The 13,459-nt window shown below is 40.0% G+C and overlaps 1 protein-coding gene across 1 annotated transcript in view; it reads left to right on the top strand.

Annotated features, from left to right (window-relative positions):
- The window catches only part of ITGA9 (integrin subunit alpha 9), a 299,826-nt gene that overhangs the window by 70,422 nt on the left and 215,945 nt on the right, over window positions 1-13,459 (top strand). Inside the window, exon 15 of the mRNA XM_038393132.2 lies at window positions 2,312-2,472. Within this exon, the coding sequence (XP_038249060.1) occupies window positions 2,312-2,472 (161 nt within the window). The remainder of the gene's footprint in view (window positions 1-2,311; window positions 2,473-13,459) is intronic.

Genomic DNA, 13,459 nt, shown 5'->3' with positions numbered 1-13,459 from the left:
AGGCCAAATCCCATAAACATTTAAGAGCATGCATGTGTTTGAGTTCCCGTCAGACTCTGAAAGGTTGCTAGTGAGAGTTAATTTAGTAGCAAAAATTTAGTACCCAATACCCAAAGTGAATGGGAATAAATTAAATTGCTGAGGGTGCTTTATGAACTAGTCAGTTACTTTCCCACCCTGGTTCCTTTTTGTTTTGAAGCAAAAAAGAAAAAAATCTTGTTCATAGTATTTCAGTTTTTCCACTAATGTGACATCATTGGATGTAGCATAGGAATAAATTGCCAAAAGAAAAGGGAAAAAGATGTGAAATGTGCTATTTGAAATGTATTAATCAAAAACATCCACGATTGCTATAGAAGGATGGTAACTGGAATGGTTTTGTTTAGAGGCTCTGTGCAGTGTTCTTATTAGTATTTGGGTTGTATATTATATTGTTCATCTAGACAGGAGCTTCTAAATGTTACATTTCTACTTGAGAATTTTAAAAGGTTTAGGAAACAATCATGAATTGAACTTCCCAACACCCCAGTGAATTAGGTAGCCATTCTTATCTAGCTTTACATCATTTGGGGTCTAGGGAGCTCGTCCTGGCCCCGAGGCTGGGGACGAGTGTCTGCAATGCGTTGTTTACTGCCTGCACAGCGCTTAGATTTGCCCACAGATTTTCTTGTCTTTTGCAGCAACAGTTGTTCCTGCAGTTGATATCATAGGTGTAGTCTCAGCAAAGGTAGGTGGGGATAGTCTCCTAAGAAACAGAAAGAGGAGGAGACAGGATTGGGTATGGGGTCTGTACGACCTAAAATCAAAAATAGATTTTTTTTGCCTTTAAAAATAGGCCAAAATGTGCTTCATGCTTGACCTTGCTGAGTTGTTGGGCACGCACAACTCCCATCAGCTTCAGTGGGAATTGCAATGCTCAGCACCTCACAGGATCAGATCCTTTTACGCAAACTGTTTTAAAAGTGATTTTAAAGTGGTACAGAGGGTTGGAGGGACCACACTCTTATTTTTGTGTAGATCAGGTTTATTTTGGTTTAGTTTCAGTTGATTAGGAATTAATTTAAGCCAAACTGAAATAAGTCTGATTTTAAATTGAAATAAGAATGCCTACAGAGCCTTTTGCACCAGTTTGAAAAATGATTTGTTAAACCGATTCAACTACTGTGTATAGACAAGGCCCAAGTGAGGCCAATGACAACAATTGTGTTTTAAAGAGCTCAGAATGGTCTCCTATTTAAAAAAACAAACACACTAATTTCTTCTTGGATTGAAAACTTTTATGTGAAGTTTTTTGTTTAATAATTTTAAAGTCTTTTAAAAAGATTGTCATTTAGAGGTAGTAGTAACAGTTAGCTGGTTTAAATCAAATTTGATATAAAAAACAAAACAGATGTGTACACTTTTAAGGAAATCATTAAAATTCTGCTCACATAATCAGTGTTTGGCCTTATTACGTAATAATGCACAGAAACAGACATGAGCTAATTGTCCCATACATCACATGCAGACTAATTAACCCCTGTGTTGCTGGTCATCTACTGATGTTCCCTTTATTGTCTTAACATTCAGCTGAAATCACTAAGGACCACATCCTGCAATAGGATCCACTAACATAAGGGCCTCTGTGCTGTGTGTAGACTCCCACTGACTTTAGTGGTACAGGCATCCACTAAAAGAAAAAAACTGATTTCTTTGCTGGATCAGGGCCTCAGACATGGTTGCATTCACTTGGGCGGCTGGTAGAATCCATCTGGATTATTCAACCAGTAAACAAATTGTTGGGTAGACAGAGAAGAAGCCTTCTTTTGGGCACAATAGTATCAAAATACAAAACAGCAAACTTTACTGAACTATGTACCAGATAGAATAGAATGAAAGAAGACCCCTGGTGATAGTTTATTGGTCTATGGAGTGCATGTTCTGTAGCTTTCAGGGGAATAATATTCATAAAGGGAAATGAAATACAAACAACTACCTCTAGTTAAATTTTAAATGCTAATAAGATTATAACTCAACCAGGAAATGCCAGGTTCTTGTTGACATCTGGTCCTTAGTTTATGGTGATGTGGAGGGAAAACAAAACATGTTTGTTTTCTTTCAACAGGATGAGTAAAATATCTCTAGAATTTTTTGGATTATTTTTTTACTAGTGCTTTCTCACATTCCTGGTAAATGGCCTCCTCATCCAAGGTGCTGCTCATCCTCTAACTAAACATGCCAGAAGATACAACAGGACAAACTGAAAGGCTGCTAGAAAAGAACCACCTTGGGCTGACAGTCATGGAATCTTTTTGTTTTCTTTTTTTGGCAGGTTTGAATTATATCTTGACTGCCGATGTGGCAAAGAAAGAAAAAGGCCAACAGCCCAGGGTTTATTTTGTGTCTTCTGGAGAAACAATGGGACAGGTTGTGGAGCAGTTACAGCTGTCGTACATGAGGGAAAAGTGTGATCACTACCTAGCCTACGTGAAGGTCAGTCCATTCCATCTCTTCTCTGGCATTCACCTTTTTGCAGTTCCATCTATTGCTTTAAGTATTTATTCTATAGCCCATCAAAGGCGTTATGTTTGACTTGGTTTGGGATGCTTTTGCTTTTTAGTTCCTGTGTTTGAGCTTTCCTGGATCAACGGAAGGGCCCTTCTCAGTGGAAGGTTTTGAACTTCCTCCCCAAGTGATCTGCCCTAGGAGGCAGATATGGATCTGATGGCCTTCAGCACACAATGCCAGGAATATTAATTGGATGGATTGTGTTTTTGTTTTGGCTGTTATGTTTTCCCCCAAATATGGATGCTAAGTTACTATGGCGGAACAGCAGTAGTTGGACAGCTTTATTTTGTATGTATGTTTTAGGGTCTAAGCAGTGGGCACTCTCCAAATCATTTACTTACTTTGCCATGATGACTGTGGGAGGCTCCCAGGTGGCTGCTGGCTCAACTTTCAGTTCTGGGGCACACTCTTGACTTCATTTTGGGGTGAGATTGGAGGCGGGTTCATTGGAACTTTTATCCACGTCATGGATTGATTGTTACCTCCTTTATTCAAGAGTGGGGATGTTTGTCTCCAGCCATGTTTCTGGAGGGACAATATTGTTCCTTTGACAGAGTACGCTACCAATGAGTTGGTAGAAAATGCTAATGATCTTTGGTCTACAGCTATTACTGAAGAAATGTCCCCTAGGTGTCCTCTTAGTTGAGAAGTAAATAAAAAAGCAATAGAGAATTATAATTCTGTTTATAGAAGTCTAGAGGATGGTTAAAAATAATCCATGCAGTAAGGAATTATTCTTTTAAATTGTATACATGACTTGTGTGTTTTCATGTGTAAAGCATCATGAAGCAAATCTGTGGAACAATATGCTGAGATGATGCAACTGGCCTGGTGATGCATATGCTGCTGCATAACAATTACTGGCTTCTCGTTTCAGGACACTTCTACATAGATTAGGCTGACCTAAATTCACTTTGCTTCATATGGCAGATACTGAGAGAGTCCCTGTTTTTAAACTCCATGTTATCTTTGCATTTCCACTGACAAGCCAGTGTAGCCAATACCTCATAAGGAGGAACTCTTTCAGGAAGCTGCTTTGTACCTAAAGACCATGAGGCTGGGAGATGAAATTAATCCTTGACATTATTAGCATTTTTGTGCAAGGTTGCTCACATAACTGAAAACAAACATAATGACCACCAAGAAAGCAACCATGTGCTATTAAGTTGCTTGTGTCCCTGGATGTAGACTACATCTTCCAAGGTTTTCTGCTTATGGGGAAGCTCCCGGTTTCTGCTGTGGAAAAAGCTCATTACAGAAAATTTAAGCAAATTAGTTTACCATTAACTGGAATATCTGGATGCGTATTTAATAATTCTGGCCTTTCTCAAAGCAGCATGTCCGATCAGGCTTTAGTATATAATATTATGGAATTCTGGTGATTAAAACAGTTCAGGGAATATGCTCCTTTATTACTTAGCTCTTGCATTAAGAAATACTTACTTTCATACTCGCCCTATTGTGGTTTTTGGGTGATGTATAGAATTCACTAGGGGGAAACACAAGTCTGGAAAGTGATTGTATTTGTTGTAATTATTGTTAGCTAAGGCTTGGGATACAAAATGTTTTCAAAGAGAAACTATTTGCCCTCAAAACACTTGGGAATTGTAATTGCTTATGTAAAGGAAATATATAAACACATTTAAATTTACCAGCAGCTGTTTATTAATAAAGTGAAACAGCTGTTTAACAAATAAGATTTAGTTGTTTATAGGATATAGGCAAGGCCAAGGTTTTTTTCCAATTTGGCGAAACTGCAGGAAAGGTCATTAGTTTGCATAAGGAAGGATGCAAAGTCATAAGGAATGATGATCCATGGTAGTCTGTGCCCTCATGGGAGGAAGTGATGTGGTCCATAGAGTCATTGGAAACATCGAAGAGCCTTGCAGACTCCGGAGGAGTGGAAATGGAGGTCATGATCCTTTACTGTTCTTAATCCTTGAGTAAGAAGCTAGTAAAAATTAAAGTTCTTTGATTACATAGTTTTGTGAACTAGCTGGTGATGAGATCTGCATTTTAAGGTTGGCATTGGAATAATTTATCAAGTATTCTTTGCTTTTAATTTTCCTTTCCCTCCCCTTTGTACCAGGTGCTCTATGAAATTACCCACTTTTCGCATTCTGGTGTTTGAGACTGTCCCTAACCCATTCACTTTATTACCATTCATTTAAAACTTCTGTGACAAAAGTCTTAATGTAGCAACATTTCTGTTTTGCAACTGCAGTGTTGGAGTATGTGTGGTCACGATGTAGAAATAATGTTTAGGAAGATCAAATGAATTGATATATTAACACCTGAGACGGGTTGCCTAATCCTGGAGGGAAACAAGTTACCTGAACCCCCTGGCAGCTAGCAGAACTGCGGGTGGTGATGTTCAAATACTAGGATGTTTCTAATTTGTGTAGCTGGCATTTCTCTGATTCAGTGTAGAGTTGTTAAACCGTGGCTTTTGGAGACCGCCACTCCACTAAAACTGACTGTAGGGCTGCTGGCCTGTCTCCACGGGAAGCACTAGTGCCACACTCAGCATCTGTTCAGGCCCTTCCTTCAGGGCACAGTTTATTCTTCAGACACAAAACTCACAAAATTACACCAAAACAAAGCTATTCACCTGGCCAAAGCCAGCTGCAGAGGCCTTGTCTGTCTCTCTGTCTCTCTCTCTCCTCCCTGCTCCAGTGCCTGCCACCAGATTCACCCTGCTTCCTACAGCTGTGCTCTTCAGCTGAGCTTTCATCCCTTTACAGGAATCACCTGACCCCTTCCCAGCTGGCTGTGATTATCTCTTCCCGCAGGCCCAAACACCTGTTCTTTGTCTCCCAACAGAGCTGGCTGGCCCCAGGCCCCCAGCCCTTAGATGTATTTATTACACTTTACACTTCTTTATGCTGTTGCTGAGGGAGAGCATTCACTAGTCCAATGACTCCTCCATTAATCTGAGCAAGAGCTACCCCTCTTATTCCTGTTATTGACTCTGAGCCTGTGTAAAATTCTCTGGCTTTTTAAGTAACTGAGTTACTGATGGTGAGTGACTCTCAAAAGGTTTGGAGTTTGTGTTTGGTCCAGACAAGGCTTCAGAAGTTTGTAGTCTAAGATGAATATTATTCAAACTTATTGAATCTCTCGTGGCTACATGATTATGTTTTAAATCTCAGACTCCTGGAAGATTTCTGTTTTCAGTCCATGGTGGAAAGTGGAATGAAACTGTGTCAGAGCCACGGAATGATGCGAGTGTGGTTCTAAAGTTAGGTGGGGAGAGTTAGCTGCCATTTCTGGTTAGGCGACCCTTCGGTATTTGGAATCAGAGGGACCCCAGGTGATCTGTTGTTCGCCATGATACGTAAACTATCATCTGGTGCAAAACCTAAAGTTATTTTTATTTAAGCAGCTCTTGAAGTTTTAAAATTCTTCTGCTCAGCAGAGAATTGGGAGACAGCAGAAACAGTTGAGCTGTGATTGTAATGTTCAACAGTATCACTGGTTTTCTTAGGTTAGTGTTTAGCATTGATGCCATGCTGTCCATTGGGAGCTGCTGCTGGACAGTTCATCATGACACTGAATATAACAGCACAGGTAATACTAGAAATATCAGCCCGTATAACTGACCTATAGTAGACTATCATTGGGTTTCATGTCACTAATCCACAGATCCCACAATAAAATCCCACCAGCCACATCTCGCTTCTCAGTGAAGATTTAATACCAGATTTTGTGATAATAAGGTCTCATACTTCTAAAACTACAAAATACTGAATTGTGTTTACTAGCATATAATGAAGCATTGTCATAAATAACTCAACTACACCTTTTCACAGAAAATTAACTAATATATTTTAGAATACAACGGGCTATAATTTTATAGTCTCCTCCTTGCAAATGCAGAGATTTTTTACAGTGGGACTCTCAGTACATTATGGAGATTCTGCTTTAAATTATTATTATTACCGTAGTTGCATGTTTTATGTCAGCAACAGAACTTGTAGTAATAGTGGGACCATTAATTTTCCATTTCCTTATTCTGAGGATGCACTGTCGCATTAGTTGTTGCCAAGGGGCAGACTTCCTGGCAGTGCATATTGTCATCTTTGGCACCACTGTCGCTATGCAGAGATTACAAAACTTGTCACAATTTGTAATTGGTTGCTTCATGGAATATCTAGTGATGCCATTTCTTGTACCATATCCTATATAGTGTTGGTATACCAGCTGATGTCCCAAAAAGCATCTCACTTTTTATTTGAAGACATAGCATTAGAGGAAAACAGAATGCCATATCTATTTCAAATACCTTGCTCCAGTTTTCAAAACCTTGTGATGTTTTTTGGCCAAATCCCTGGTCCTCAGAAAGGTGGGAATTCAGCTCCTTCAATAGAAGTAACTTTCTTTGTGATAGTCTGATCACTGCTGACTCTCACAAGTGTAGGGTCGTCCACCTGTGGGAACCTTTCCCAGCATACCTTGCCATGGGGTTCTGGGGTATGGTTCTGAAATCTGCTTGCACCTCCTGAAAATGCTGAGTATACTCAATATTCATTGACTTCAATGGGAGCTGAGGGCAATTAACCCCTTTATAGAATCAGGCCCCTGGTTCATAGAAATTATGCAGAAAATTATCAAAGATTGTACAATGCTGATCATTTAGAGAGAGTCAGAAAAGATCAATCATTGCTTCATGCTCCACTATCTCAGCTCAGCACCTGCAGGCTCCCACTGGAATTTTTTTAAAGTTCTAACTCCAGCTGGCCTCAAACTATTGAGACACCACTTTACAATTCTTGTAAGCAAACCACAGGTCAGTGCTTAAAATTCCTTCACAAAATGTTTTCTAGGTTGTTGAATTATTTTAAAGGCCACCACTGTCTTCCTTCTGCGAGCTTGTCAGAGTCAGTAACAAAATACATCTGCTTTTATCCTGCGAGCCTCCATCAACATTACTGGATTAAAGGAAGCCAAAAGAATTTTTAAGCCAGTTTGTTTATTTTCTAATATATGTGTATCGCTTTCAGTGGAATGCACAGCAAACACAAAAATTAGAGAAATAAGAATGTGACAGGAAAGGGAGGAGCAAGAGTAAAGAGAGAGAGGCTCCAGAAATTGAAAAGAAAAAAAGTTAGGTGTTTTCTTCTATATTTCTCTAATCTTAATCTTGATTGGGCTGTATACTATGGTGTTCTACTTGTCCTCACCTCTACTCAGAGGCCATGTGAATTGAAGGTACTCAGCAAATCCCACATAATATGTTTAACATGCATTCTGACCAGGGCAGTTTTACAACATTGAACCCCTTATAGAATTTTGTTTCCAGGTTGTGGCTGCTGTTACTTCCTCCTTTTCTGAATTTCCCTCATATTTAGAAAAATGTGAGAGGATGGGACGGGAAAATCCACCAACCTGAATTTGAAACTGAGAGCAAACAGTATAGTGCTGCTCATTTGTTAGGTCAGATCTTTTCTTCATCTTATTTTCACAAGGCCATCATGATGATGATGAAAATCCCTCATATGACCCATGTGGATTTGTATCCAGCTGAAGGCTGGTCAACTGAGCTAGCTATTGCTATCAATCACTGTTGTTGCAAACAGCCTCAAACAGCATCAACAAACATAGCAGATATTGCACTTATATTTTCCAGAGACTCTTATCTCTATGGCTAGCTGGTTGTCTTAAAAAGTCCCATGTGCCCGTAATTTAACTCCTATTGACTCCAGTCATAGCTACAGAGGAGGACAGAGCTGATCAACAAATATTACTGCCACTAAACTCAGTTTATAATGGCAGTCTAGGTTATGCGTTTGTGCTGAGTTTGCATGGACCAAGCAATTAAGAGTTCTGATTATAAAAATGCTGCTTGTCCACAGAAATCACCATGGCTTTCTCTCTCATTTGCTTTTGAATTCTGAGGACCTGGACCTTCCATTTTAAACTTTAATTCAGGCATTTGGGTCTCTAAGGCTCTGATATTGTGAGCTGGTGATCTTTTCACAACTGAGTCTCAAAGCCATCTAAATTGAGAACATAAGAAGGACCATACTGGGTCAGACCAAAGGTCCATCTAGCTCAGTATCCTGTCTTTTGACAGTGGCCAACAGGTGCTTCAGCGGAAATAAAACAGACAACCATCAAGTTGTAATAAAAAAATAAAATAGACAACCATCAGACATCCATCCCCGGTTGCCCATTCCCAGCTTCTGGTAAACAGAGCTAGGGATACCATCCCTGCCCATACTGGCTAATAGTTATTGATAGACCTATCCTCCATGAACTTATCTAATTCCTTTTGAACTCTGTTGTAGTCTTGGCCTTCACAACATCCTCTGCCAAGGAGTTCCACAGGTTCCACAGAGCCCATTTGCAGTTTGTTTTATTGTGACTGTACCTGTATCTGCAGCTGTTTGATCTCACCTAATGGGAATATCTGCATCAAAAAATAACTTATTCTTAAAATCATAGTAATCTTACTTGTAGAGTCTTTGAAGCACTCAAATAGTTTCACCTTTATGGATGATGTTTCAAAGATGTTATAGACGTTGATAATGCACAAACAGGCTTGCTCATCCTTGAGACAACCCTCCCTTTTATATTTATTAAAGATGTTCTAATAGAAACAGGTGTTGGCTGTGGTTAGTAATATTACAGTAGTTTCTAGTATCAAGGGCCATGCCCCCATGATGTTTGTTGTGTCTATTCAGTCTAGTAATAAAAGACAGTCCCGGTCTCAGAGAGCTCACAATCTTTGTGTCAGACAGGACAAAATAGGTAGACAAAACAAACAAATAAGTTGCAGGTGGGTTTTGAGGATCAGGTAACAATAAAATAGTTTGGCAGAAACCACTGCTCATCATATCGCTTCTGAAATCCGGCAGTTGGCTGCCTTTCATTTGTTTTCTCCTTTGAAAGAATAATGACCTTCACAACTGATTTGAAACTCTGATTCCCATGAATTTATGGGCTTTTTGGTCACTGACGGAAATTCATTGCCTAATCTTATTCCCCATTATTGTAGATGTTCTCCTCTTTTTGATACCTCCGAGTATTATTGAAGTCTTGCATTTGTGCTTGTGTTTGCTTGTGTTTAAGGATGTATAAGGATTTCCATTATACGCCTCTTCAAACCTTTACAAAAGTTTATCACTTTGGGGGAAGAAAAGCAGTCCTTTTGTGGCTGGGACTGTTATGCATTTCTCTACAAAAATTTTTGGAAAATGAAGAATCACCAACAGTGTGTTTCAAGGATCACATTTTTCATGGTTCTTCACCACCAACAAAAAAGCAGCAAAAGCTGACTGTCTTTATAGTAGGTTGCTGTTGTCTGGCCTCGTTGTTAAATAGCTTTAGCTGGATTGCTCAGGATTGAGCCTGCTTGTCCACAGTGGTCTGGGGGCCAATTCTGAGGCCCTAACACTTTGGCTGATGAAACATGAGTCATGCAGCTGACCACTCCAGCCTTAGATGGGTTAACTGCTCCACTGAATCCCTCCCCCTACTTCTCATAGAATGAATCTTCCATTGGCTTTGACGGTTCTCCCACCCTCATAGCCTGATTGGAGTGAGTGGCTCGGGATGGTAGAGACCAATGTGCCCAAAGGGAGAGGAGAGAAATAAAAACAAGCAATTGGTTTTGGTGTGCTTTTGTGCATTAGTGCAGAGGCTGGTTTCAGAGCTGCATCAGCTATGAAAATCCGTCACAGATGCCAAGAATTTCAGTGGATTTGGACCACAGGGTAGACAAAGAGAGCAATGACCTAGTGCACTGGTCAGCAGGAAGTTTATGAGCACTGTATGTAAGACTAAAGGCTCTGTGCAGCTTTGCCAAGAGTGACGACTGCAGTGAGAATCGGGCTTACATTTTTGGGTTTGTTTCTTTCATTGTCCTTGCTGAGCCAACTAGTGAGTGTCAGAAGGAGCGAGGCTCAGTCGCATCATGTGTTCTGCCTCTGAGTGGTTGGATGAGCGGGCTGATTTATAAAGCAAAGCTTTATTTGTATAAATGCGCGGCTTTGGACAATCTGGTGTATTGCTGCTGGCCAGAACAGTGTGCAAAACATGCTGGGAGACTATTGTACCTAACATTTTTCCATTGCCTCACCCTGATGTAAGGAATTCAGCCTTCTCCCCTTGGAGATGCAGTGGCCAGGCATGACTGTGCATTGTGGGAAGCTGCGGGTTGCTTTGGAAAGCTCCTCTGACAGTCTGAGAGGCGAATGGTGCTTAGTTGTGCTGTGCTCCATTCTAAACTGCAGCGGAGCACATGGTTCCTCTTCAGTGTCTCTCTTAAATGCAGGGATTTAGCTGCGCTCAAAAAGGGAAGATTAGGAATGTGTTGCTAGGGAGGAAGATGTTTGAGCTAAGTGTGTGGTTTGCCAGAGATCTAAACGCTATTAATTGTTGTTTGTTTGTTTTTGGGTTTCCTTTGCTTTTGCAGAGGTTTTGCTGTTTGCCAAAGATCTGATCCAAAGCCCATTAAGTCAGTGGGGAGCCTTTCTACTTTGTCTCTGGCGCCTGACCCAAGTCTGGCTTGGGAACTAGGTGCTATCTAAATTCTAGTCACATCTTCCTTCCCCCACCTCCTGCTGCCATTAAAGACAATGAGAGACTCTGGAAACCTCCACAGGGCTGAGTCTTTCATGCTTATTAAGTTGAACATTCATCCATGTCTGTGCGCTCTCTCAGTTTAAGGGAGAGAACGTTTGTAGATTCCCACTTCTGCCAATCTTTCTAACTCTCGAGGAAATTACCACATTTTCCCCCATACTGATTTACAACTTGGTTGTAGAAGTTCAAACTCTGCATGTCTCTGTAGTGGGAAAGGGAAACTCCTAGTGATTGCATCATGGCACAACTGTGTAGTAAAAATTTACCTTTTAAAAAATTTACCTTTTAAAAACTAAAATTGTTTTTAGTTGAAGGAAGTCTTAGAACCTACCATGAAAATAGAATGTTTTTTGGTTTCCAAGCTTCTGTACTCATCAATAAAACTGAATTGGCATGAGCAGGTTAGTATTTAACCACATACATTTAATGGGGTGGGTGTACGCATGCAGGGAGCAGGGAAGGGGAATGGAATATAACAAATCCACATAGGAATTATGCAGCACATGATATATTTTTTGCTTGAATATATTTCATAAATATATTTTGTATTGCTTAATCTCCTTGAGGTCATCAGGATATATAGTGTATGTTCCATGAAATGAATGTATAATATGGGTCTCATAAATTCTGCTGAAAGCACTGGATGTTCCTTTCAAACGATGGCTCTTGGTATCAAATAATTAACTTTATGTATTAACCTGCAGGCAGGTTTCACCACTGGTGACACACATGCACAAGACAATGTGGGTTATTTATGGTGCAGGCAGAAATACTGTTGCTCCAGAGGGACTGCTTAGGAGGGATTCTGCCAGAGCAGCTCCTTCCCGTTTTTAGTCAAAGCCCATTTGTCTCAAAACAAAACAAATGTTGGCTTGAAGAAGGCCCACTCAGTAGAATGCCCAATGCTTTGACTGCTAAGGTTGCTTCTTCATTTTTCATACCAATTTTCATCCACTATAATCCCTAGTAAACCATAAATGAGATCTGTTGCACCAGACTTTTACCTTAAGCCCTTTGATTTACTCCTGGCCCCTATTTGTCTAAATGTCTGACTCTTCTACAGATTCCCTTTATAGTTGGAGGGAAATGCAATTTTTCCAAACAGACTTTCTACATGCACTTTTTTGTGTATATTTTAACCAAGTTATAAATGGTCATTTTACATAGAAAACCTAGATAGTCTCTTACATATGTTATGTATCCATGTGATAAATACAAGAGATGTACACATGCCTGGTCAGTTCAGTATCTACTACCATATTACCTGTCTACTAATCCATCCATCATGCACAACATGGGGTATTAATTGGTGTCTGCTATGAACCACCAAATCATTAATAAATTGGAGAGGGTCCAAAAAAGCGCCACAAGAATGATTAAATGATTAGAAAACATGCCCTGTAGCGATAGACTCAAGGAGGAATTCTATTTATTTAGCTTAACCGAGAACGTTACGGGGTGACTTAATTACAGTCTAAAAGTACCTACATGGGGAACAAATATTTGATGTTGGGCTCTTCAGTGAAGCAGAGAAAGGTATGACATGATCCAGTGACTGGAAACTGAAGCTAAATAAATTCAGACTGAAAATAGGGTATACATTTTAAACAGGGAAGGTGATTAACCATTGGAACAATTTACCAAGGGTGGTGGTGGATTCTCCATCACTGGCAATTTTAAAATCAAGTGGAGTTTTTCCCCCCTAACAGATCTGCTCTAGGAATTATTTTCGGGAAGTTCTATGACCTGTTTTAGACAGGTGGTCAGACTAGATAATGTTCCCTTCTGGTCTGTGAATCCATGAATATGAATCTTGCCCAGACTTATTTGCACAGGTGCTCATATGCTATGGTCTGGAATTTCCCCCTCATTTTACAGCTACCGAAAGCCCAGGAGGTTTGAACAATGTATATTTTTATGGCTATTTTAAGAGGGGATTAGGGTGAAGGAGTGTTTTGCATTTATTATTGTTTGTTTTTCTCTTCTGGGACTCATGGTATAACTAAGGCACTCAGCTTTATGGGTTGAAGAATACAAATAATAAATATCAGACCTGGCTCTTTTATAGCCCCTGTCATCAATAGATCTCAATGTGTTTAGAAAGTTCAGTATCATTAGACCCATTTTACAGATGGGGAAACTGAGACATGGAGGGGAAGTGAGTTGCCCAAGATCACCCAGCAGGCCAGTGGCAGAGCTGGAAGTAGAACCAATGTCTCCTGAGTCCAGTTCAGTGCTCTATCCCCTACACTATCCTATCTGGATTTTAGAAACTCTGTAAACCATTCCTAAGCTAGTTTTTTGTGTCAGGTGGTATAAACTA

The sequence above is a fragment of the Dermochelys coriacea genome, chromosome 2 (assembly GCF_009764565.3).
Source record: "Dermochelys coriacea isolate rDerCor1 chromosome 2, rDerCor1.pri.v4, whole genome shotgun sequence".
NCBI classification, from domain to species: domain Eukaryota; kingdom Metazoa; phylum Chordata; order Testudines; family Dermochelyidae; genus Dermochelys; species Dermochelys coriacea.
Note: the sequence above shows the minus strand (reverse complement) of the source record. Positions and strands in the feature narration are given on the sequence as shown.